Source organism: Rhinopithecus bieti, unplaced genomic scaffold, assembly GCF_001698545.2.
Source record: "Rhinopithecus bieti isolate Rb0 unplaced genomic scaffold, ASM169854v2 scaffold_36553, whole genome shotgun sequence".
In the NCBI taxonomy this organism is placed as follows: domain Eukaryota; kingdom Metazoa; phylum Chordata; class Mammalia; order Primates; family Cercopithecidae; genus Rhinopithecus; species Rhinopithecus bieti.
The window spans coordinates 1,647,705-1,673,647 of record NW_016815774.1 but is presented as its reverse complement, the minus strand read 5'-3'; the positions used below and the strand labels follow the sequence as shown (position 1 = coordinate 1,673,647).

The 25,943-nt window shown below is 48.5% G+C and overlaps 2 protein-coding genes across 2 annotated transcripts in view; one reads left to right on the top strand and one right to left on the bottom strand.

Moving 5' to 3' along the window:
- The window catches only part of ITPR3 (inositol 1,4,5-trisphosphate receptor type 3), a 77,066-nt gene extending 74,617 nt beyond the window's left edge, over positions 1–2,449 (top strand). Inside the window, exons 58-59 of the mRNA XM_017853644.1 lie at positions 835–996; positions 1,588–2,449. Coding sequence (XP_017709133.1) covers positions 835–996; positions 1,588–1,656 — 231 coding nt within the window. The 3' untranslated portion in view covers positions 1,657–2,449. The remainder of the gene's footprint in view (positions 1–834; positions 997–1,587) is intronic.
- Positions 2,450–3,451: 1,002 nt separating this feature from the next.
- UQCC2 (ubiquinol-cytochrome c reductase complex assembly factor 2) lies at positions 3,452–17,305 on the bottom strand. Its single transcript, XM_017853645.1, has 4 exons — positions 17,108–17,305; positions 7,247–7,321; positions 6,346–6,415; positions 3,452–3,639 (listed from the first exon to the last, which is right to left on the bottom strand). Exons 1-4 carry the CDS (start codon positions 17,243–17,245, stop codon positions 3,542–3,544), a joined length of 381 nt encoding a protein of 126 aa, XP_017709134.1. The 5' UTR covers positions 17,246–17,305; the 3' UTR covers positions 3,452–3,541.
- Between the last annotated feature and the right edge of the window lie 8,638 nt (positions 17,306–25,943).

Genomic DNA, 25,943 nt, shown 5'->3' with positions numbered 1-25,943 from the left:
GGTGCAGTGATGCTGAGGAGGGGTAGAGTCGGGGAGATCCTGCCTGTGGCCAGTGATCTGTGGGCCACTCTCAGGGAGTGTTTTCTAGCTTGGCGGGAAGGCAGGCTGCTTCCTAAAAAGTCTGAATTAGATGGTCCTGGGCTGAAGGGGAGCCTGGAAAAACTTTAAATATCATCTGTCCAATGTCTGTAATAATGGAGTGAAGACGATGAATCATAAAGAAGGAATTCTTTGTCATTTCTGTATTTCGAGCTGATCTTTGTGTACAGGCTTATCTGCTGGTCTGAGAATTCACAGCTTACAACAAGGAAGCCGAGAACTGCTTGGTGCCCTTCCCTCCCCACTCCTCTGTCCTGGGAAACGTGGCTTTGCCTCCCAGACACGTGTCAGATGCCAGCTTTCCTCAGCGGAGCCTCCCGCTCCCTCCGTTTGCCATCTGTCTGACTTGTGTCTTCCCGGGGCGTGGGGCGTGCTTGTCAGGCAGGCGGGGGGGAGGAAGGAAGGAAGGAGATCCAGGGTCTGTCTGGGTGCAGAGGCCTTCCTCCACCTCTCAGGGGGTGTGATGAGAGTAAGCAGATGGTGCTGATACCAGCAAAGGACTCAAACTCAGCTGCCGACGCTGTCTAACGGAAGGCAGCCCGTCTCGGTGGCAGAGGGGTGACTGCCAGCTCACTCTGGCCCCAGGGAGGACCAGGTCAATTCAGATTTTCCCATGACACATCCCTGACGAGTAATTTTGTCAAGGGTGTGGCAGAAGACTCCCCCCCATTACTCTAAATGAGGCCTTTCTGGGCTGGGCCCACGCCTGCTCACCCCACTGGTGATGTTTTTCAGAACAAGAACCTGGACTGGTTCCCCCGGATGCGGGCCATGTCCCTTGTCAGCAACGAGGGCGAGGGGGAGCAGAACGAGATTCGGATTCTCCAGGACAAGCTCAACTCCACCATGAAGCTGGTGTCCCACCTCACTGCCCAGCTCAACGAGCTCAAGGAGCAGGTATGCACCCTGCCTGATCCCAGGCCCACCCTGGGCTCTATCGCTGGGCAGCCCCTGCCTGCCTTCATCCTTCCTGCCCCACCCTCTTCCCCACTGACTTCTGGCCCTGGATGGGCCCACTCTCCCCTACATGGCAAGTCAGATTGGGGTTGACAACCCCTGCCTTGGGCCGCTAAAGACAAGGCCAAGTGGAAACTTAGTACAGGGTGGGGGGGTGGGGCCCTCTGTCTCTCATCCCTTTCCTCTTGCAGCTGCCAGGTAGGTCCTTTGAGGGGATTCCTGAGGTTAAGGCCCTCTTGCCTAGACATCCTCCTCTGCATCTGGCAGTGCCTGCATGAAAATGAGGCAGCCTGTTAGTGGGCTGGTTTCTCAGCTGCATCAGATCCGGGGTTTGTGACACGCTAATTGAGAACAAGGGTTTGGTGCTGACATCGACATCCTTAAAGCACCCCGAGGGGCCCTGGCCCACCGCCAGTGCTGAATAGCAGCTGGGCCCACAGAGGAAGACGGGCGCCAAGCCCTTCCACAGCACCCATGGAGAGAAGGTGCCAGGAGGCCTGACCGGGCCTGTTGGCATCTGCTTAACCCTAGATGACAGAGCAGCGGAAACGCAGGCAACGCCTAGGCTTTGTGGATGTCCAGAACTGCATGAGCCGCTGAGAAGAGCCACTGAAGGCCCCAACAGGGGATGCTCATCACTGGAGACTGCGATTGTGAAGAACACTGCCCCCTCCCCCGGGTTGGGTGGCCCAGCCAGCTGGCCAGCCTCCCCTCCTGCTCTGCCAGACACCCCGACACCAACCCAGGCTTTCAACAGCATGGAGGGGGAGCCTCAGAGCTGACAGACCTGCTTAGAGCCCTTAAAAAAAAAGACTTGAAAGTTCACTGGGACTCAGTTTACCTTAATGCCTTAGCAGAAGACAAATCCTACCTAGAGACCTTTGTCCCTTAAAGCAATAACTGACAACTCTTTGTAGTCCTCATAGGTAGTTAAAAGTGGGGTCACCCCTTTATCTCCAAGCACTACATTTTGGCTGCTGCCGGCCTCTGGGGGAGGTGGCAGTAATGCTGTTACTAGTGATTTTAGGGCTTTGTTATTTAACTTATTCCAAGGGTGCTGTGCTCAGCCCTGCCCATGGCTGTACAGCTCCCTCCGTGCCTCAGATCTGCTGTAGCCAGTGCAGACCTCACTGTCGTGTCCATGCCACCCTGGCATGGCTGTAGGTGGCCTGATGACTTCATGATGGACGATCTTGCTCCTGGGACCTGCCTCTTCCCAGGCTTCCTGGGGAAGTTGTACGCCCAGGCAAACAAGGGCTGAGCGGCGTTTGCATGGCTGTTTCATGACCGCTTGTTTTTCTCCTTTTGGTGTAATGTTTTACAAATCCTTTGGCCTGAGAACTAATATGTTAATTACCTTAAATAAATTAATAGAAGTCTAGTCTGTTAAAAAGGGATGTGTTTCCTGCACTCCCTCGGGGGCTGTGGGGATTAACCGGACACACTGGCAGAAGACAGGAACAAGAGCCCCTCCCTGCTGGCCTGGCCTCTCCTCAGGCTCTCAGGAGATGCACTGAGTGACATCCTCTCAGGGGTCCTCCCCTGAGATTTCCCTACCCAGAACTGCATTTTGGCATAACTATTTTCTACTGCAGTCCTGTCGATTTTATTTTATGCATTTCAGAACATCCTGAGGAGCCTAGACACAGATGAGGTTGAGAACCCATTTCTACTTTGTACCCACCAGGGGCGCTGTGGGCCCAGCCTGGTCCCTCACGGTTCCAGACAGAAGAATGCTCAACTAGGAAAGTGAATGTGTCTATCAGGAAGAGCCAAAGTTCCATGGAATAATGAGGTGACCCTGTGCATGTCCTCAGCCAGCACGGCCTCTGACTTGTGGCCACCTACAGAACCTGCCCACAATGCTGAAGCCAACTGCAGCTGAGGCCCCGCCTGGCCAAGGCCTGTCTATAGCTTCCCTGTCCCTTAAGCCAATTGGGCAATGTGGGTTTTTGCAAGGTCAGGGACAGAGGCCTGAGGTTCGTCCTTCTCTGAGTCAGTGGGGATGAGGGCCAAACAGGCTTTTTGCCTCTGGGCCTCACACTTCCCTGATGCTTTCTGTTTGCAACAGGATGCCCTTTTCAGTATTTACTGCTATTTTTGGCTTCTTCCCAGGAGCTCCTACAACAAAACAGAGCCCGAGTATCTTGCCAGGAGGCACCAGACCCCTGTCAGAGGGGCGGGGGCTTCTGTGGTCCTGCAGGAAGCACCTTGTGCCAAGGCCCCATTACCTTCCCTTGTCAGGCCCAGAGGGAAACCTGCATTTCCTCTCCCCAGGAGATTTCCCTCCCCTGCGCAGCAGTCACAGCAGACAGCCCAATCGCCATCCCTTCTGAGGCTAAAACTTTCTTTAGAGCCTTCCTTTCTGGGAAGGCTAGAGGAGATTCCCAAACCGTAAGGTCACGGGAAAACTGGGGCAGTTTTATTGACGATGGCAATGTACAAGACTCCACACCTAGATATGTGGGTGAGGTAAGGCCTGAGCTCAGGCCTTATGATCCTCCTCAGGACCCTTGGAGGAAAACTTCTCCTGCAGTTTCTTCCACATGCTTTTATCCATTCCTTTAAACTCTTCCAAGCTGTCTGCAAAAGGGAAAGACAGAGAGACAAGTCTAAAACTGATGACACAGATTGGACCCATGGGGCTTTCCCAACACAAGCATGCCTTGCTTTTCACACAGTGTCTTCCTGAAAAAGGGAAGTGTAGACCCAGCTTCTGAAGAGCAGATTAAACAGGGTAACAGAAGTGACCACTCGCGGTGACTGAGCACTGTGTGCCAGGCTCTGTGCCCAGCACGCTCTCAGTGGTTTCCTGCCCTCTCCTCACCCTCGGCATCAAAGCGGGGTGTGCTGCTCGTTGCCCTGCTCCATATGAGGGCAAAGAAATGGCCCTGCGCTGTCTGCTCTGCAACCCACAGGCCCAGATGGTCCATCGCAAAATCTGGCCTGCTCCACACAGCCCTGTCTCGTTTTCAGGTGTGGAAACTGAGGCAGGAGGCGGTGAAGTAACTTGCTCAGTTTGCACAGCTGGGAAGTGGAGCAGGGATTTGAATCCTGGCGTGCAGGCCCAGCACATGCTGTGGAGTTAAGCAGGCACTGGGAGGGGGATGGACTTAGGCCTGAATCCCAGCCCATTGTCTCCCACTGTGGGTCCCCTCAAGCACATTACTCAACCCTCTATACTTTGGGTTCCTCATCTGTAAAATGAAGATAAAAACACACATCTGCAGACAACGTGGGGAGAGATGAAAAAGAAAGAAAGAAAAAAAGCATGTACCTCAAAAGTTGTAAGGATTAAAGAAAATCATGGAAGTAACTTGCTTGGCACACAGCCTGCACTCAATGAAAAGGCAGCCATCTCCACCACAATGCGGGTGGGAGGGGCTCTTGTTTAAGAAAATAAACGTCCCCACACCCAGGAACCAAAGCAGGGTTTCTTGGCCTTGGCACTACCAACAATTTGGGCCACATAATTTTTCGTTGTGGGCTGGCCTGTGCATCACCGAAGGCTGTTTCGAAGCATCCCGGCCTCTACCTACTAATGCCAGTAGCACCGCTGCCCCCACCACCAGTTGTGACAACTAAAAATGTCTCCAGAGATGGCTACATGTCCCCTGGGGGACAAAATCACCCCCAGTATGGAACCATTTTTCTGAAGTCTCTAGGGCTAATGTTCCATGAAATCTAATTTTATGTATATGTTAAATTTTAGATATTCTTATAATATTGTTTTGCTTGCCCAGCCTGAATTTTCATGTTAACAAAACTACTGGAGAAAAAAGAGTATCTTTTCTGACCAAAAAAGGTGACAGAAAAATGCCCCTGCTCTGGCGCTTTTCCGGAAGTCCACGTTTCCAGTGTCCAGGTGGACACTGAGGGACACTGTCCATCTCCAAGCCCTGAGGCCTCCCTTAGGCGCTTTCCATGACACCAGTCCCAGGGTGGACACACACGTGACCCAGAACACAGCACATTTCAGACTCGCCAGGCCCTCAAAGCCTCTCACTACAAAGTGCTGCAGGTCTTTTCTTGTCCTGTCAGAGGAAACATTTGGTAAGCTTACGCCACACAATTTGCAACAAAAATACGAGGCTTGCTGTGAAAACAAATTCTCAGCAAATTTCCTGGAACTAAACTCGCAGCCAGAACAAGCTGCAGCGCAGACCAATGGTGGGACTATCTCCTAGCCTTCGTTGCTGCCTGTTTTCCACTTGCAGAGGCTGCCCTGAGGTGAACAACATACAGGGCAGAGGCAGGGCCTCTGGAACTTATTTCCACCCTCACTTCAAGTTCAAACTTTGCTCAAACTTTGTGAGGGTCCAGGGCCCTCACAATAATGTGCATAAATGCTGCTAATTAGACGGACCCAGGGATAGAAGAGTAAATTTACACATTAAAAAAATTGCCAATAAAGTGATTTTGCCTGGCCAAAATATCTTCACCCGTTTCCCAGAGAGTACTGGAATAAAAACAGGGTTAGAGTTGACATGTAATAGCAGGTGACACCACCAGGTTTTAATCTCAGAAGATGGTTTTCTAGAAGCCCAACCTCAAAACTAAGTTGCTGAAGGCTGCCAGAAGAAGAGGAAAGACATATTTCTAGAATACCAGAAGGAAATGTGTCAGGGCCATGCCCTTCCAGAAAAGGTTAGCCTATTTTTGTATATAATATACTTGGCAACAAAAATAGTAATTTTCCAGTACCTGCCTACTTCAGCCCTGGCTCTCTCTGGCCCCCTCCTTAGGGACAATGGAGATAGGGAACTAAGGAAAGGACAGGCCTGGCAGGATGCTTCCTTTCTTGTTAATCAGAGTCTACCAATGACTCTAAAACATACCTAGTTAAACTCATATCTAACCCACAGACCACGTCCCCTGGGTCAGATAACTCTTAGGCGGATATCCCCAAACACATTTATTGAATGGCTTTTTGTTTTAATTAAAACCTTCATTGTTTATAAAGCCCCCTTAGGACCATAAAATAAAATTATTTTCCTTCCATCCCAATTTCAACTACTTCCATTTGGCAAATATGTATTCCCCTGTTCCCTGCTGCCTGGCCTTGAATTTAAAAGCACTAAAGATAGATTTTCTTTTTTAAATAACGCCTTTGACCTTCTCCACAGTATATGGTCAAAATGCATGAGCCCTGTAGCTTCAGAATTTCCTCTGGGCTGTTCTACAAGACCTTCCATCAGGCAAAGCTGTCTTCTTAGACAATTCCCCTTGGCCACTCAAACTCAGAGACATTTGCAAACCAATGAGAAAAGGCAGCTGTGCTTTCATTACCTGTGGACAGGATCAGCTTGTACTCTTCCAACGACAGGCCACTGAAGCTGGTGTCTCTGGGGCGAGGGTACTGGTCACCGGGGCAGAGAGGAAGGGAAGGGAGGGGAGAGATCAGTACACAAGCCCTGCTCTCTGACTGCATTTAATCTGGGCCCTGGGCAACCAGAGGCCAGGCCTAGCAAGAAAAGCAGCGCCACCTTGAGGTTAAGACTTGGCCTTACAAGAACCAGTCCAGTCTCCAGGAGGCAGCTCCAACTTTAATGGACCCATGGAGTCCTCCCTGGAAAACGCAGGTATGGGTGGGGCCCCCGATTTGCTTTTCTAACCAGCTCCCAGGTGATGCCCATGCTGCTGCTCATGGATCACATGTTAGTAGGGAGGATTTAGAAAAAATCCATCTTCCATATAAGCATATGGCCACATGTTTGTGGAGTTACTGAACACATTTTTCAAGTATGGGAAAAACTACTCTAAATGGAATTTGACAGTAATCATGTTGGCGCCCAGCTCCGGAAAGGACGGCACTTTCCCAATCATCCCACCTTTATCACCAGAGTGTGGGGAGGTGTCAGTTCCATCAGAGTGAATGGGAAAATAGGTATAAATCCAACGGCTGTCAGACACTCCCAGGAGCACACACTGGCATATCAAATACATGGCTTCTATTCATAATTGGTTTTCTTTGTTTCTTCCCTTTTCCCTGTATTCACAATTTTAAACAGCTTTTATTTAAGTGGCATAAAGGCCTCTACCAGGCACCTCTGTTGGCTTGAAATTACTGGTTTCATTTGAAAGCAGCAAAGCCAATTCTTTACAAAACATTACATAGTCAGATTTTCACTCATTCTTATTAGTTGTCCTGTCAGAAAGCTGGGGATATAAAAGACTGTGGCCCACTCACCTTGTGTTTGTAGTAGTTTGAATGGAGTCGCGCTAAGCTCTCGTACATCTGATCACAGGCCTCAGGCTCTGCAACCTGAAAAGCAAAGAACCCCCAAGGAGGTGAGCAAAGGAGTCCTGCCTCCCACAGTGTCTGTACCTTGAGGAAAGACCATACTTAATAAGGCATTCACATGAAGCAGGCCTGCAGCTAGCACTGGCTTCTCCACTCTGCGGGAAGCAAACCTGGACTATAGTTCTGCTATTAGAAACTACTTTTTGGAGGCATAGCTCTGCCTCATCAACTCCCTAACCTGCAGAAAAATCAGATTAATCAGTAAACAAGCATTTGTTGAGCATCTGTGACTTGTGAGCCACGACACCAGCTGCAGTGGGAGATGCCACAAGAGAAATGTAAGGTTGGAAAGGCATGCCTAACAAAGGGGGTGCTGGGCAGAGTGGGCTACAGGGACTCAGTGGGGGAGTCCCCACACGCTCAAGTGGTCAGTGCATGATGGAAGTGAGATGACGCTAGGTTCTGAAAGAAGCACAGGGGTCAGCAAGCAGAAGGGAGAAGGGCAGGCCTTCCTGGGGGAGGAGACGCTGTCAGCAAGGAAGAGGAGGCAGGAATCCTCTGGGATGCTTCAGGCCAGACCAGTAGATGCCTTTTTTTTCTCTTTTCTTTTTTTGAGACAGAGTCTTACTCTATTGCCCAGGCTAGAGTGCAGCGGTACAATCTTGGCTCACTGCAACCTCCGCCTCCTGGGTTCAAGCAATTCTCCAGCCTCAGCCTCCCGAGTAGCTGGGATTAAAGGCATGTGCCACCACACCCAGCTAATTTTTGTATTTTTTAGTAGAGACAGGGTTTCACCATGTTGGCCAGGCTGGTTTCGAACTCCTGACCTCAAGTGATCCGCCTGCCTCAGCCTCCCAGTGCTGGGGTTACAGGCGTGAGCCACCATGCCCAGCCTCAGACCAACAGAATCTTTTAGCAAAGGCAAAAAAAAAAAAAACCCCAAAAAAATCACCTGAGTTTTCATCTGTGATAAGTGGGGAGCTGCTGAACCTCTACAAGGGAAGAAACATGAAGGTGGCAACATTTAAGATAAAATGGGCAAACTGAGGAGAACCAAGATGGGACCACAGTTAGGTCCTGCTAGAAAGGAGATGGCCCAGAACCCTGAGGCGCTGCCATAGAAAGGGGGATATAAGTAAATTATCTGGTGCCAGAGACAGCGATGCCCCTGATGGGCATTCTCTGGAAGATGCAGCATACAGAGGAGGCGTGGTCAGGAAGACAGGCAGCATACAGAGGAGGCGTGGTCTCTTCCCTCTTACCTCTTCGAACTTTCCCTTTATTCTGTCCTTGCTATTACTTATGTATAATTCTTTAAACTTTTCTGCCAAGAATTTTGAAAAGCTCCCCAGAACAAAACCTTCTCTTTTACATTTTTTTCCCCCAAAATTCAAATGATGGATTTTTTCCTAACTTAAATCCTTCCTTGGAGAAGGCAGAGCATAAATAAATCAGTAGTAAAGGAGTTTAATAGGCAGCTCCACTGCTGCCTCTCTGTGCATGTCAAATGAGGTCCCTACTTTACAGCAAACAAAAAAGACAATCCATCATTTAGTTCTACCTGACCTATTCCTGAGTTCAGGCTACTCATCATGAGAACAGCTAGATACATCAGAAGAGGAAGGATTATGGCCTGAAGAGGTGGCCAGTGTTTGCTGAATAATAATCAAAGTCATTATCTGAGTGGACAGAATGAATGGAAAAGGATGAGGCTGGTGCCTCCCTGCTGCCAGTCAGCTCTTCCAGGGAAAGTCCCACTAGAATGGAATTCTGCACACATCTGGATGAACACATCTGGAACATTTCTTCAGCAGGGCATGCGTAGCCAAAAGCTAACGCTGGAGTGCAGTGGCGCGATCTCGGCTCACTGCAACCTCTGCCTCCCAGGTTCAAGTGATTCTCCTGCCTCAGCCTCCCAAGTAGCTAGGATTACAAGCACCCACCACTACACCCAGTTAATTTTGTGTATTTTTAGTAGAGACAGGCTTTCACCATGTTGGCCAGGCTGGTCTCGAACTCCTGACCTTGTGATTTGGCTGCCTCAGCCTCCCAAAGTGTGCTCACTTATAAATTTAACAGACATTCATTGAGACCCTAGAGCACGCTTGGCCCATCTATGAGCAGGGGATGCTTGGGTGAATGAGTACCTCCAAGGCTGTAGGGAGCAGTGGAGTCAAACTACCTGGGTTGAATCCTGGCACCATCCCTTATCAGCTATGTGATGTCAGGCAAACCATTCACTCTTCCCCCATGAAACACACTTAAGAAAAAAAAGGTGCCAGTTTATCTTTCTTCTGATCCACTTGAAAGTAGGAGCATAATGCCCCTTCACCCCATAGTATTTCAGTGTGCATTTCCTAAGAACAAGAACATTCTCTTATATAACCATAGTTCAATGATCAAATTCAGGCCACTTAACATCGATACAACACTATTATTTAATGCACAGTCCATATTCCAATTCTGTCAATTGTCTCAATAATAATCTAAGGAAAAACAGGATGTCCTGCTGCATTTAACAGTCATGTATCTTTTAGTCTCTTTTAATCCGGGACAGTTCCTCGGCCTTCGTCTTTCATGCATTGAACATTTTTGAAGCATACTGGCCAACTTAACCTTTCTTTTAAAAGAAAATATAATAATAGCCCCTACTTCCGAGGGTGGTGTGAGGATAAATGAGGTAATGCTTGGGCTGCTCTGAATTCCAGGCCTGGAACACCGATAAATATGAGTGATTAGTTTTTCTTACAGTTATTAGTAGTAAAGAGTTGCAGTAAACACAGGCCCCTGTCTCACAAAGTAACAGGGGAAAGGACAGAACAGTTTAGGACCACCCTGGTGAGAGTGGAACAAAGGGGCATGTATGAGGTGCTATGGGCCTGCAGGGCCAGGCAGGAAGTGCTGGAGAACGAGCAGCTGAGGATGGGTGCATGTACCAGCAAGGGAGTGGGGGCGCTCCAGGCACAGGACCAGGTGGAGCCCGTGCCCAGGGAATGGGTCAGCATGTTATCAGTGGATCAGCATGGCTGGTGTGCACTGCAGACGGTGGCGCTGGAAACGGAAGTGAGGATGGATGAGAAACTGCTGAGGCTTCACTCCTGACTGACGCTGGTGGCTCTCAGCGGTCACTGAGCACTCCATGGTCTGCCAAGAGAGCAGCTGTTTGCTGCACCCGGTCTTCACCTGATGGCCACTTATCTGGACCTTCCCATCCTGCCACCATCCCCACCACTTTCCCAACTAAGCTCTTAGGAAAGGAGTCCACACGCTGATTTGCCTTCCTCCCATAGCCTCTGCCCCTCTCCTGGGCTCCTAACACTGCTTCCTGATAAACCTGCATTCCAACCAGATCCGCACCCTCAAACACCTTGTCAACTCAAGTTCCCTTTCTGCTCCAACTTCTCTAGCAGTGAGAAGTCACCAGTAGGCTGCTCAGCAACCTTTATCATACCCTCAAGCAGGTGTGGTATAAGGTGCTGTCCTTCCTTGCCACCTAGTCCCATCTCTGATGGGCAGCAGGACAGACAGGAGGGGCACGGGGGGCGGGTCACCCTTGCAGAGTGCTGCTCCTGTAAGAGCAAAGTGCACAAAGTCTAAGTGCAAAAAGCAAAGTGACCCTCAGGTACTCTCACTTCTTAAGCTTCCTCTGTGTGAAAGAGACAGTCTCCTAGAGAGTTCCCAGAATTCCTGGACTCAATTGTAATCCGAGAAAGAAAACCAAACACCTGAGTCCTAAAACAGACTTGCCATCCAGTTTCCTGTCTGAGGCTGTAAAAGCAGCTCACTGGAGGTGACAGGAGTTTGAGATATACCCATTTCTAGCAAGTTCTTACTGCCTGAGGAGTGATGAGGCCTTGATCAATGCTGGGTTCCTAGCCACAGATAACTCAAACTCAGCAATTAAAAAAGTCATCCTTAAAAGGATGTCAGTGGAGACATCTGTCAAATTCCAGAAGCCTCACCACGTTCCTATAGCTTACACTTTATTCACAGGCTCCGGCACTAACATTCCTGAGTTCTGAAATGCAGTTTCTCTCATGAAATGGACTGTGCATTTTTAGAAATATTCTTAATACAAGCTTTAAATTACCTGATTTTGCATTCACACCTAATGAGATCATGGACGTTTTAGGACTAATAGCAGTGCTGGGTTTGAAAAAGGCAGCAGTGGGGACATTATGAAAAATTCAACACTGTTCCCCAAATGTGAATAAAATAGATGTTCATCTGACGAGTGTCTTTTATAGCTCTATTTTTGCATTTCCCCTGCTCAGTCGTCAGTAAATTTCTCTTTACCATATTAAACTTTTATACATACAAATCTACATCGGTGCCGCAGGCACTGATTTCGATTTTCCAAATCGAATTTTCGGTGGTGACAGCAATTGGTACAGCGGCCCCTAGTCTAGTCACACAAAGGGACGCATAAGCACTTTTGGGAAAGGGTGCTGCAAATTGCTTTGCTAATTAAGGTAGAGCTGGATTGAGTCCAGGAGGATCTATAAAAAAAGGCTTTCAAGACTTGGTAATGAACTTCTGAAATGAGTTCATTCTGTTATGGGAGCCTATTCCCTTCAATTGAGTTGAAAATGTATTTCTTGAGCACCTACTATAGAGAGAGTGCCCCACTAGGGGACTGTGAGGGACCATAAAGAAGAAGACCCAGGCCGGCTGTGGAGAAGCTGGCAGGCACACTGCAGAGACAAGATACACATGAATTAGAAACCAACCCTGCCCGGGGCAGCATGCAAGTGAGAGCCAGAGCTGTGAAGCACGGGCCGCTGCAGGAGACCCGAGGTGGGAGCTGGGCACCAGGCTGTGCTGACGGGGAGGTATGGCAAGGAAGGGCTAAGTTTCACTGCAGCGACAGTGCACAGAGTGAGGAGTGCCAACCTGGGCATGAGTGACACAGGGACCAGAAATGACTGGGAGGATGAAGCATGAAGAGGCACAAGACAAGGGTGTTTTAGGCAGGCAGAGCTTTTAAGGGGAACCCAGGGAGGGCTCCAAGAGCCTGGGAAGCCACCAAATGCTTGACAAACTCTGTGTTTGGGTTTTTGGGGATTGTAGGGGTACGGTGATCCACAGTGCACTTAAGTCTCAAAGGATCAAAATCGCTTGTACCATGGACAGTTTGGGAGACCATGAGAAGACACCCTTGCTGAGCCTGGGGCTCGTGTTAGGGTGGTGAGAGGCAAGGCTGGAAACACAGGCTGGGACCAAGGATCAGAGGCACTGCAGGTCTCACAAATTGCCTGCTACCTGTCCAGGAGGCAAAAGGCAGACCCCAGAGATCTTTGAATAAAGTAGTGACCTACCAAAAGTGGCTAAGAATTTATCCCTTCAGGAGGAGGACTGCAGCTTTACATATGCAGACATAAACGCCACCTCTTGGTGTGAATACTACCCTAGCTCACACTGGCGCCATTCAGAATTGGAAGAGAAAAAAAGATGGAGATGTTTGCATTCCGTCTTAGAGATGCTTCTCCTTACAACTCCAGGTTTTAGATGGGCTCAATATGTAACTAAAAATAGGATAATCTGTTCTTAGGACACTCTTCAAAACCTGACTTCAGGGGCTCACAAGTGGGGTGAGCAACGTTGAGATGGCTTCACCGTGGCCAACATATGCCAGGTGGCTTGGGAGCTAGCTCCCTGCCACGCTGAGGAATGCCAAGGACCAGGCCTCAACTGGATGACTGACAAAACAGAATCATAAAAAAACCTTTGAATTATCCTCTGAGAAGGTGGAAATATCATTTACATTATTAGAAACTCAAGAAAAAGTTTAACTTCTTTCAAACTGGGCCGATATTATTATACTTAAACTTGGATACAATACAATCAGAACTCCCTGGTGGGCGAGCCCCTTCCTGGGCAGCAGCTCTTCCAGGCCGCCCCTCGGAGTTGCAACTCATGCTACATAAGTGGGTGCTGGTGTGCAGTCCGGGATCTTTTAGGAAGCACCTAATGAACTCATTAGAAAGATCTGCTCCTTTCCCTGTTGTTAAGTCAACCATTACAGTTGTTGTGCCACCTTCCCCCACGTTGCAATTTTTTTATTAATCTCTCAGCGCTGTAGGAAATACGTGTTCTTAGACAAACTGTATTCAAAAGGGGCAAAGCCCATGAACACTGACTTTTTAAAACTACACAATAGGATATGGGGTGTAAGAGGAGTTACGTGTGTTCCTGCTCCCACCACCACCTCCCCGCTTGGTGGGTTTAGGGTGGACTACGAGACTCCCCAGAGGGCAATTTGAGGTGGAATAAATGGAGGCAGTGGTTTTTGTACTCTGGTTTTGAGTATGAATTATTAATTTGCCCTTTAGTTAACCCAGCTTTTCTCTGCTTGGTGTCCCACCCAGGACCATCTTTCTTCCCATCTGGACTGGTAGTGGCTGGGGCAAAGAATAGATGGGTAAACACAGGGAGTTCCATTTGCTGCTCAAACTATCTATGGCCCAAAAAGGTTTGAACAGGCAACCAGGGGAAGGAAGTGGTGTGATGTTCATGGAAAAAGAGGTTGTTCTAACAATAACTTGGAACAGCAGCTGAGGAAAGGCCAGGCACCCAGGAGACAATGCACACTAGGGCCAGGAGGGCTGGGTATGTTTCTCATTTGGCTTGTCTCTTATGGCTAGAGAACCCCCAGAGTGTTGTCTTGTTTTTCTGATTCGTTTCCTCATCTGTAAAATGGGAACAGTGATGGCTACCACTCAGCTGCACTAAGGATTAAATGAGATCATGCCGGCAAAGGTGTGCTGTGCACCTTTCTGGGTGATCATTAGGACGAAGGAAGCCAAGAGGCTGAGAGGAGGACTGACTGCCTCTCTCCTCTACAGGAATGGAAAGACGGCCTGAACAGAGCTACTTTCCCCTCCAGTCCTGTCTTCTGGCAACCAGCATAACCAAGGAGGAGCTCCATACTAGTCAGTCAACTGGATCTAATCCCCACCTCCTGCTGCCAGTTTAATGAACAGCCTACCAGAATCACCTTCTTTCTCAAGGTCTTTATAAATGATCTGGGGGTGTCAGTAGGAGTGACTCACAGTAGTGTTTTCAATTCCAGCAAGGAATTGCGCCCTTCAAAAATAACCACAAAGATTTACTGAGCCCAGGTGCATTCTCAGGTGACATTAGGATGAGGTACCGCAACAGTGGTCCTGAGTAATGCTCCTGCTGCCATCACGATGCACTGGCTCACTCTACCAGGAATGCATTCATCGGCTGCTACAGAATCCTCAACAGAGCCATGACTTGCATCTGCAGCTGGGACTCAAACCTGTGTGGGCTTTTGACTGCTCAGGAACAATTTCCCTAGGTGATAACAACTCCAAAACAGAAAACTCTTTCCTCCTTTGCTGGCTCCTCTTACACTAACAATCAAGAAAGTGAATGTAATGCTCTCTCACCTCCCCAAAGATGGAGCCTCTGACTGCCCAAACTGTAAGCTCCTTGGTGGTGAGGGCCAGGTTATGGCCTTCTTCCATAGATCCCGCAATTTCTCAAACATGGTAAGCTCTCAAATCAGTTCTCCCCACTCAGAACACACAAATATTCCTTTCTCATTCTTCACAACTTCTCTTTGTCTAGTTCTGCTACATCTGAAACTGAATGACAATTGTCTCATGAGCCACAACCAATTATTTACTTATCCATTCAGACATTTACTGAGTGTTTTTTATGGGCCAAGAACTATGCTAGACACTGGTAGGGGAGAGGGGAAAGATAAAATGGCATCATCTCTATTTTCAGGGAGCTCATACTAAAAATATGCAGGGAGTACAGCTTTAGGAAGTTCACGGGGTTTGTAGAATTGGGACTAGATAAGATTCTTGCCTTAAAGATCTTTACACTTTGGGCCAGTGAAGACCACCATGAACAATGGGAGGGCCCTGGGTATCATATAACCTGGGCCAGACGCTCCCCAGGCTGTCAGCCAATCAGCAGTCCAGTCACAATGATGCCACTGGGCGTGCTCCTGCTCCTTTAGGTGGGCGGGCTTGGCTCTGTTTTGGGCTAAGCTGCAAAAAAAAAAAAAAAAAGACCATGTTCCTTCTTTGACAGGTCTTGGCCAAGTTTCACAAGTCATTTCTTCAGACTGTGTGTGTATATATCTCATTTCATTTCTGGTCTCTTGCCCGAGCCCCAAGCTCAAATACAGCACGCCTACTTGACATTGCCACTAGGAAATCAGTGTACTTGGCATCTCAGGTTTAACCTGCTTAACACCGAACTCAAGATATTCTTCCTACACTTCACCTATTCCTGCCTCAGTAAATGGCACCATCTTAGACCTACATGCTCAGGCCAGAAAAAATCTAGGTGCTATCTTTGGTTCCTCTCTTTTCCTTTATCCCACATCCCACATATCAGCAAGCCCTGCTGACTCAACCTGCGCATAACCTGAATCCAGCCACTCCCATCTTCTGTGCTGCCATCCTCATCCAACCCCCCAACCATCGCTTGCTTATAGTACCATAATCGGCTTCTCTCCAGCTTCCTTGTTTTTTTGTTATTGCCCCCTATAGCCCACTCACCACATAGAACCAGAATAGTCTTAAAAAAAGTAAATTAGGGCACATCAGTCCCCTCACTAAACATCCCCAGTGACTTCTCACTTGCCTTACAATCAGGTCTAACAGCTAATCAGAGCAGATAATATCCTACTGTGCCTGGCTCCTGACCTCCACCTTAGCAAACTCCACCTTACACACTACCCTGCAGCCATTCTGGCTTTCTTTCTGTCCTCCAACATGTCAATCTGCCTCCTGCCTCTGGGCATGTGCAGTGTCTGGAATGTCCTTCCCGCCAAGTGTACATGGCTGGCTCATCCTCTTGCCTTAGGTCTCACCTGTGTGTCATCTCCTCAGAAAGACCCGACTAATATTACCCTTTTATCATGCTACCCTATTTTCTATTGATCACAGTACTTATCTGTCTTACGTACACCTACTTGTTTATTGTGTCCTGAACTACAATGTAAAACTTCATGCGGGCAGGACTTCACCTGTTTAACACTGCTGTTTCCCTAGCACCGCTCCAGGCATATGGTAGGTGCTCAATAAATACGAGCTAATATGAACGAATGAATCCCAGAGCTGCAGCGCCAACCTGGAGGACAGCAAAAATGTAGGCCTACTACTCACACACAGCTACGAGCTGAGGACCCAAACCTGCTGCACAGGCTTACAGGGGCTCAGGAAGAACGCAAACGCTTAGCGGGGACCTGCAGAGTGAACTGGGGATTAGCTCAGTCAATACATAACACTGCGAGATAATGAGGTAACGTTACCGTGACTTGGGAGCAAAAAGCTGAGGCTGTCACCAGTTGCCACTGGTGTTGTGATCTCAACTGTCTGCACCTTAAATCACCTGGAGAGCTTTTAAAACACTGAGGTCAAGATCCCACCCCTAGAGATTCTGTATCTTAAGTTTTTGTTTGTTTTTTGATTTGCAGAGACGGAGTCCCACTATGTTGCCCAGGCTGACCTTCTGGGCTCAAGCGATCCTCACGCCTCCGCCTCTCAGAGTGCTGGGATTATAAGTGTGAACCACCGCGCCCGGCCCATTTGGAATTTTAAAAAAGCTTCCTCGGCAATTCCAAGGTGCAGCCGGGGGAGAGCGCTGAGTAGAAAGGGCGTCGCTCTCAGTAGCTCCCTGGGGAGAAACGGGGGTCCGCGCTCACGTGCGGCCTGGAATGAGGACGCGCGCATGCGCAGATCCCGCTGCTAGCGCGCTAGTTGGCCCCGCCCCTGCCTCGTCCTTTCCTCCCCTCGTCCCAGCCGCCTCCCCGCCGGTCACCTGGGTATTCTCTCCCTCCCGAAAGGCCTGTGCTACCCGCTGTCGCAGGTAAGCGCCCAAGTCCCGGCCCCGTTTGGTCTCGTCCACTGGCCATTCCTCACAGAGCTTAAGAAAACGCCGGTACCGGCTGGCCGCCATTTTGGGCCCCGTGTGTTCCCGCCTTAGGGGGAGGAGTCGGCGCCAATGGATGGTGCTTGCGCACTAAGTCTCGCCGCCTTAGGAGTGGGGCGGGAGGCCGAAGTGGGCATGCGCGACTTTGCAGGCGCCCAGTTACTCTCCGGGTAGGGGCGCTGCTCGCCTTTCTCTGCAAAGCGAGCTAATTCAGTCGTCGTCTTCCTGGAACCGGCCCAGCTCCCAGAGGCAAGGCGGACGTGGAGTACCTCAGGGACAGCTTTGCTTCTCTTTTTCAATGACTGCACAAGCTTGAGACCAAAAAACCCTCCTCCGAGGCCTCTGCTGTTTTGCATAAACCAATACATTTGCATGTAAATACAGGTTACTGGATGAAGATGTGTTTGAACGTTGTTCGTGTGTGCCCCCGTACCTGTCACTATCCCTTGGTACTCTGCCGCAGTTCCTTCTTTAGTGCTTCCTAGTTCTTGTTCCTCTCTGCCCGGTCCCTGCTAGTATCCCTTCTGTTCCCCCCTTCCTACCCCTCATAAGCCAGACATTTTTCTCTGGGAGGCCCAAGTTTTCTAGAATGAGCAATGCGAACTGGGTTGATTTAGAAAAACTTTTTTTTTTAAAACAATTTATTATTTTGTATTGTGGTAAAATACACATAACAAAATTTACTATCTTAACCATTTTGTTTTGGACAAGGTCTTGCTATGTGGCCCATGCTGGTCCCAAACTCCTGGGCTCAAGTGGTCCTCCCACCTTGGCCTCCCAAAGTGCTGGGATTACAGGTGTGAGCCACCACACCTGGCCTTAACCTTTTTTTTTTGAGATGGAGTCTTGCTCTGTCACCCAGGCTGGAGTGCAGTGAATGGCGCAACCTCTGCCTCCCGGGTTCAAGTGATTCTCCTGTCTCAGCCTCTGGAGTAGCTGGGATTATAGGCGCCCGCCACCATGCCTGGCTATGTTTTGTATTTTTAGTAGGGACGGCGTTTTGCCATGTTGGCCAGACTGGTCTGGACCTCCCGACCTCAGGTGATCCGCCTGCCTTGGCCTCCGAAAGTGCTGGGATTACAGGAGTGAGCCACGGTGCCCGGCCAGCCATTTTTAAGTGTGCAGTTCATAGATATGAAATAGCACTGAATAATGTTGTGCAGCTATCACACCATCTCCCTAACTCTTGTAAAACTGAAACTCTATACTCATTGAACAGTAAATCCCCATTCCCTCCTCTCTCCCCAGCCCCTGGCAACGACCATTCTATTTTGTCTGTATGATTTTGACTACTCTAGGTACCTCATGTAAGTGGAATCCTGCAATATTTTTGCGACTGGCTTATTTTGCTTAGCATAATATCTTCACCTCAAGGTTCATTCATTTTGTAGTATATGTCAGAATTTCCTTCCTTTTTAAGGCTGAGTAATATTCCGTTGCATGTATGTGCTACATTTTGTTTATGCATACATTGATAGACACTTAGGTTGCCTCCATGTTTTAGCTCTTGTGAATAATGCTGCTATGAACATGGATGTACAGACATCTCAAGACTTGGCTTTCAACTCTTTTGGTATATACTCAGAAGTGGAATTGCTGGATCATATGGTAATTCTATTTTAAGTTTTTTGAGGAACTGCCATACTGTCTTCCACAGCAGCTGCACCATTTTACACTCCCACCACCAGTGCACAAGGGTTCCAATTTCTCCACATCCTTACCAACATTTGTTATTTTCTGGTTTTTTGGTAGTAACCATTGTATTGGGTGAGGGCTGTATCTCAATGTAGCTTTGACTTGTGTTTCTCTAATGGTTAGTGATATTGATGTGCTTATCAGCCATTTGTATATCTTCAGAGAAATATCTATTCAAGTCCTTTACCTGTTTTAATCGGGTTTTGTTGTTGTTGTTGTTGTTATTGAGTTTTAGGAGTTCTTTGTATATTCCAGATATTAATTCCTTGACAGCTATGTGATTTCAAAATATTTTCTCCCATTAAAATGTGTTTGTTTTACCAAGTCTTCTCTTATATGTCTCTAGCTACATCACCATGTGAACTGATTTTTGTTCTCAAAAGACTGTCCCACCATCTGCATTTTTCATAAGGAAGCCTCAGTGTATCTCTACTGTCCTGTATTTAGCCAAGACCATCCAATGTGTACAAAACTTTACTTCCTCCAAACCTTTTCCTTCTTGCCCTACCTACATTTTAAAGGTAAATCTAGGAGAGTCCTGCCTTCAAGAAGTTGACAGCCAAGTCTGGGAATGTGTACATAACCAGGACACAAAGTTACAGATGACAAGAGCTTTAACTGAAGTGTTAGACAATGCTAGAGAGTTTGGAGAAACACAGGTCTGCTGCTATTCAGGGGAGAGTGGGAGAAGATCAGGGATGGCTCCAAGAACAGCCAGAGGCAGGCCTGGGGTGGCAATGGGAAAGAGAGGGAGGAGTTTAATTTGAGGAAAGATCAGTGGGTGATTTTAACTGGAATGGCTTTAACTGTTCCGAAGATGTTAAGAGTAAACCGTTGAAGGAAAACCTCTGGGGACCAGAATGTGTGATGCCCGCCTGAGGTAAGGAGAGTTGAGGGGGAGTGGAAAATGAGGTGCCCAAGGGCACCTCCTCCAGAAAGCTCCCCTGATTAACCCCACCAGGTTCCCAGCCCAACAGTCCCTCCCTGCTCCATCCTCACCTCATAGCCACATAGTTTTGATGACAGCCCTGAGGTATAAAGGACAAGAATCGTATCTAATATTTACTTATCGAAGTCCAGGCACCTAGGGCTATGCTGGCTGCCCCGAAGTGCTCTCATAGCTGTGACTTTGAAGAGCACCTGGCTGGTCCACATCTGTCCTGGAAGGCAGGGCCAAGGCCCCTCTGTCTTAGGCAACCAAAAAGTAACATTAGGTGGCAGCGAATGGTTTTCATGCCGCTTGAGGTGCAAGGACAATGAGAGGTTGAGAAGAACGCTGGGCTCCAGAGGAAGCGCAAACAGATACTTCCTCTTAAGGTGCTCCCTTCCCCTGTACCCTAGCTTCTTCTCGCTCAGGCTGTGGTTGTCCCTGGTTCTGACTGCCCTGCCCACCGCTTTTCCTCCATATGGAGGCTTGTTTGGCATGGTGGCTAAGTAGTAGGGTTTTGGAGTCTGACAGACCTGGTTGGAATGTAGGCTTGCTCATTCATTCATTCATTCATTCATTCACTCACTGATCTATAGCCCTGATCACTCTATCAGTATAATTTTCTGGGGCCCAGTGCAAACTAAAAATGTAAAGCCCTTTGTTAAAAAATTGTTAAGGCTGGGCATGGTGGCTTGCGCCTGTAATCACAGCTACTTGGAGGCAGGAGGATCACTTGAGCCCAGGAATTGGAGACCAGCCTGGGCCACATAGCGAGACCCCCCCCATCTCTCCAAAAAATTTAAAATATTAGCCGGATGTGGTGGTGCACACCTGTAGTCTTAGCTGTGTAGGAGGATGGCTTGACTGCTTTGAACCCAGGAGTAGTCAGAGGCTGTAGTGAGCTGTGATTACACCACTGCACTCTAGCCTGGGTGGCAGAGTGAGACCTTGTCTCTAAAAAAAATTGTTTAAGAATTTCAAAACAGTAACAGCAGAGCATTAAAGCAAATGTAGCCCCTTCTGAGTGCGGGGCCCTGGGCGAGTGTGCAGGCCACACACCCATAAAGCTGGCCCTGAGTTCCTGTCATGTGGTGGACAAGACAAGTGAGGGCCCTGCCCCTATGGGGACAGACAGCAACCAAGCAAACATAATAATAATAGTGCTCTTATAGCTCATTTGCTGAATGAACAAGATAATTTCAGATGTAATAAGTGCCAAGGAGAGATCAAGGCAGGGTGCTGGGTCCACAATGATTGGGTCAGGGGAGGGATCAGTGGTCTGGAGGCCATCCCTGAGCAACTTGTGAGTCACCTGAGGGGGCAGCCACGGGAAGATGGGCAAGAGAGGCTTCCAGGCACAGGGCAGCAAAGGCAAAGGTCTTCAGAGCAGCCAAACTCAGGTGGGTTATTTAATTACTGTAAGCCTCAGTTTCTTCATCTTAAAATGAGAACTATGGTGATAAATTAATACTGTTTACTATGTGCCAGCACAATTTTTTTTAATTTTAATTTTTTATTTTATTTGTTCTTTTTTAGAGACAGGGTCTCAGTCTGTCACCCAGGCTGGAGTGTAGGAGCACAATCATAGCTCACTGTGGCCTCGAACTCCTGGGCTCAAGTGATCTTCCTGCTTCAGCCTCAGCCTCCTGAGTAGCTGGGACTACAGTTGGGCACCATGATGTCTAGTTAATTGTTTTATTTTTTGTGGAGATGGGGTCTCGCTATGTTGCCCAGGCTGATCTCAAATCCTGGATTCGAGTGATCCTCTGGCTTTGGCCTCCCAAAGTGTTGGGATTATAGGCATGAGCCGCTGTGCTCAGCCCAGGCACAATTCTAAATGCCTTACATGTATGTACTCATATAGTCCTCACAATGGCTCTCAGATTTATGTACTACTATTATCCTGCCATTTTTTACAAAAACTGAGGAAACTGAGGCACAGAGAGGATAAGGTCACCAGCTGGTAAGTTGCAGAACCAGGACTTGAGCCCAGGCTGGGTGACTCAGAGCCGTGCTCTTGGCCACTCCCCCAGGCACCTCTTCACGCCCCCTTGCAGCATTATCATCGTAAACCATGTGCATGGTGTGTTTATATACCTGGTGCAGCCTTGGCCAGTTCTAGCACAAAGTAAGCCAACACATTGCAGTGGCTATCACTGATCATTTTCTAGACCCCCTTTTCCTTTCCCTGTGCCCGTGGGTGGTTTCAGCCAGTCTGGACTCACCAGCTTGTCAATCACCCAGCGCCATTCCCAGCACATTAATAGGCACTGCCTGGAATGCAGCTCAGTGGTGCCAGCACCTTGGGGAGTTGATGACCATTTTAACACCCACCTGCTGGCTGTCACTCATTCCACACTGAATGCAGCCCCCTTGGCTCATTGAAAACCCCCACCAGGGCCTCACCTCCCAAGTCATCTGGAATGGGTATTTGGGCTTTATGGAGCCCTGATTGCTCTTTGTAGAAACTAGGCACCATCAGGGGGAGGAGGGAGGAGGGAGGGAGCGCTGCTTCAGTTTTTCAAGTTATAATGATCCCAGTAATCGAGACACGGAATTGCGCATTTAAATCGTTTGCAAGTAAAAAATATAGTTTTGTAATGCTGGTGTTAATAATGTAAACATTAAAAAGGAATTAAATACTTAGCTTGATTGTGGAGCACGACTGCCTGATTTTTCTTCTTTCACCTTATTCAACTGGAGGAAATGATTGGCTGCAATACCCAGATATGTTACCCAAAAAGTGGGTCTGGACTTGCATCAGAATAGTGAGTCATTTCATGCCCTCTGTTAAAGGTAGCTGGAAGGGTCACTCTGGTAATAGACTGCTGCCTTATTCTGGAGGTGAGCTTTTTTTAAAGACATGTAAGTGTTTGAGGTGTGCTGGGATAGGCTCAGTGGGGACCTGAAGTACAGCTGAATATATCCAAAGCCCCTCAGTTCTGCTGAGATGCCTGTCATTTGCCCCAGGGATCTACTGCCTCTCTGCATCTGTTCCGTAGTAGATGTCACCTGAGAGCAGCCTTCTGGACCCTCATCCAAAGTAGCAGCCTCTTCTCTCTTGTTTGCTTTTGCCTCAAAGCACTGGTCACTGTTTGACAGCAGGGCCTGGTACCCAGTCATCTGTAAATATTTGTTGAGTAAAAGAATCTGAAGAGAATGAATGACCTGAGAATATAAGCTCAGGTGATCTGGTCCCCCTGTCCCCGGCCTCAGCCATTCCCCTTTAAGTTGCCCATCATCGAGGGCTGGGGGAGAAAGGCTAAGGGAAATTGGGAGCAGGTAGATTTCCACATTTTGCTCTGGGATTTTTTTTTTAGAGTCTTGCACTTTTGCCCAGGCTGGAGTGCAGTGGCGCGATCTCAGTTCACTGCAATCTCTGTCTCCTGGGTTCAAGCGATTCTCCTGCCTCAGCCTCCTGAGTAACTGGGAATACAGGTGTGCATCACCATGCCGGCCAGTTTTTTTTATTTTTAGCAGAGACGGGGTTTCACCGTGTTATCTAGGCTGGTCTTGAACTCCTGACCACAAGTGATCCACCCGCCTCAGCCTCCTAAAGTGCTGGGATTACAGATGTGAGCCACTGCGCCTGTCTGCTCTGGGATTGACTCTCAAACTTTCTGTCCCATTTCAGGGCAGTTTAGTAATGAAAGGGAGAAGTTCTGAGAGATGCATAATAAAAATGACCCGAGCCTGGCTGCAAGTCAGTCTGCCTGGCTGGCGCTCAACTCAGTGTTGTCCCAGGCTGCTTTTCCCCCTCCCTGCCTTCCTCCCCTCTAAATCTTGGCACCCACACTTTCATTTTAGTTCTTTTCCTCATCTTCTGTTTTATGTTTTTGGTCACAGAGGATGCAGATTTAAATCAAAAGTCAGGAGTTTAGATCATTTTGAAGAGCTGCTGATGAGTGGTCTTGCCTTGCCATTTGTTTTATTAGACTGCGTCCTGCCCTTTCCTGCGTAGTCTAAAAGCTCCTTGCAGCTGGGAAGAGTGATGGGGCTGCCAGGGTGCTGCCCAGAGGCTCAGGGCTTCCTGATGACATTGCATTATGGAAAAGCTGTAATAACATTCCACTGTTTAGCCTCCTCTTTAATCACACAGGGGACACTTGAGGGATGGGATGGGGGTGGGGGATATCTCCTGGGTTGCCCGTGCTCCACAGAGATGGAAAGGATCCATGTTTGCTCTTCCACATCTCCTATCTGGAGGACCAAGTTAGAGTTCCCATGGGACAGAAGAGGAAACTGAGGTAGGGGAAATGCTTGTGAAATCTTCCAGCACTTGGAGCACACTAACTGTATGAGGACATGGGCAAAGGAAGGATCTAGATCATAACCTGCAGCCCTGGCACTGCCAGGCCCCTGCCATCCCCTTACGCTCTTCACTTGCTCTGTATGTCTCTGTTGCTCTCTCCTTAGGTCAGGTATCAACTTGACTTGAGGTTTATGGAGAAACAGGTTTTCATCAAACCTATTTCCTCTTTTTAGCCACACAGTTAATTATACGACACATCAGACCCCCTGGCATCTGGGTAGGGCCACATGGCTAGTTCTTGCCCATGGGATAGGAATGTGCCTTCTCCCTGCTGTCTGACTTTTACCTATCAACAGCAGCCTTGTAGACTGTGTTTGAAGAGGGTGGTGTCACATGATGGAAAGAGCCTGGGTTCCTGAATGACTGTGTGGAGCAGGGGGTTCTCTGCTGACCACATTGGATTGTAATGTTTTGCTACTGATACTTGGGAATTGTTTGTTATAGCAGTTAGCCTAACTCCAACTAATACCTGTGTATTACTAATTCAGTTATTCAATTAGTAATTACTAATACCTGTGTACCTTGATTCAAAAAAGAAGAGGGCTCTTCCCTTACCCAGTTGGGTCAGGGAAGCCAGCCAACAGGCTCTTACAATCTTCCAGACAAGAGGGAGCCATAGAGGTAGAAGTTTCGGAGGTCCTTTTTAGTTTTCATGTTCTGGGGTTTCTCCATTTCCATCTTAATCTCTCAGTGCCCAAGTATATCAACCCCTTGTGGCCACCCCAAACCGTTACTTGCCATTCCCTGGCAGAATGCTTGATTACCCTTTCTCATGCTTGTTGATCCTTTTCCTGGAACACCTGCCCCTCTTCATCACCTTTCAGACTTGACTCCCTTTCAAGTTGCAGCTCAAACACCACCTCCGCAATCACCCCGTGAGGCAGTGAGCCCTTGCTGCCGCTCCTCTCCGGGTAGCACTGCACAGCCGAGCAGATGGTCCTCATCCCCTCTTGAAGCGCCCGTGATCTTTTCATAAGGAGGTCTGAATCCTCTGTTAAATTATGAGGTTCTTAGCAATAACGACATGATCCTCACACTTCCTTGTTTCCTATGTAGGCCTTAACACTGTGTTGTTTGTACTGGGCACTCAAGAAGGAAGAGAGGGAGTCAGGGAGGGAGGGAGGGAGTCAGGGACGGAGGGAGGGAGGACTGATTAATGAAATCACAAACAAATGAATGAGCTACTTAGTCAGATTTTCAAGGGCTTAGCACTGTGTTATATGTACCAGACACTCAGTAAATACTTGGTGAGAAGGAAGGAGGGAGGGAGGGAAGGAAGGAAGGAAAGAAGGACAGAGTAATGACATCACAAACGAACGATCTACTTGATTAGATTTTCAAGTGTTTCTGCCATCTGGGCTCATTCCATTTCTCTTCTACTACTTCCAACCACAAAACCCCCATTCCAAATGGGTTGTTCTGTCCACAGACTCATGGGCATGCTGGACTTTTCCTTTCCCCCACTCTCCACCCGCCGTCCCCTCACCCATCCCCCAGCCCTTCTCCACTCCTGTCACCCTTCAGGGTTCAGATGGAGCTCCACCTCCTTCAACAGTGTTAGTGGGCCGGGCGCGGTGGCTCAAGCCTGTAATCCCAGCACTTTGGGAGGCCGAGACGGACGGATCACGAGGTCAGGAGATCGAGACCATCCTGGCTAACCCGGTGAAACCCCGTCTCTACTAAAATACAAAAAAACTAGCCGGGCGAGGTGGCGGGCGCCTGTAGTCCCAGCTACTAGGGAGGCTGAGGCAGGAGAACGGCGTAAACCCGGGAGGCGGAGCTTGCAGTGA

What these genes read in the sequence shown, in the direction of transcription:
- UQCC2 (XM_017853645.1), bottom strand. Translation starts at nt 17,245, where the DNA reads ATGGCGGCCAGCCGGTACCGGCGTTTTCTTAAGCTCTGTGAGGAATGG. An exon ending in GGGAGGGAGAGAATACCCAG is followed by an intron (nt 7,322 to 17,107) that starts GTGACCGGCGGG and finishes TTTGCTTTTCAG; the next exon opens with GTTGCAGAGCCTGAGGCCTG. An exon ending in CAAGCTGATCCTGTCCACAG is followed by an intron (nt 3,640 to 6,345) that starts GTAATGAAAGCA and finishes TCCCTTTTGCAG; the next exon opens with ACAGCTTGGAAGAGTTTAAA.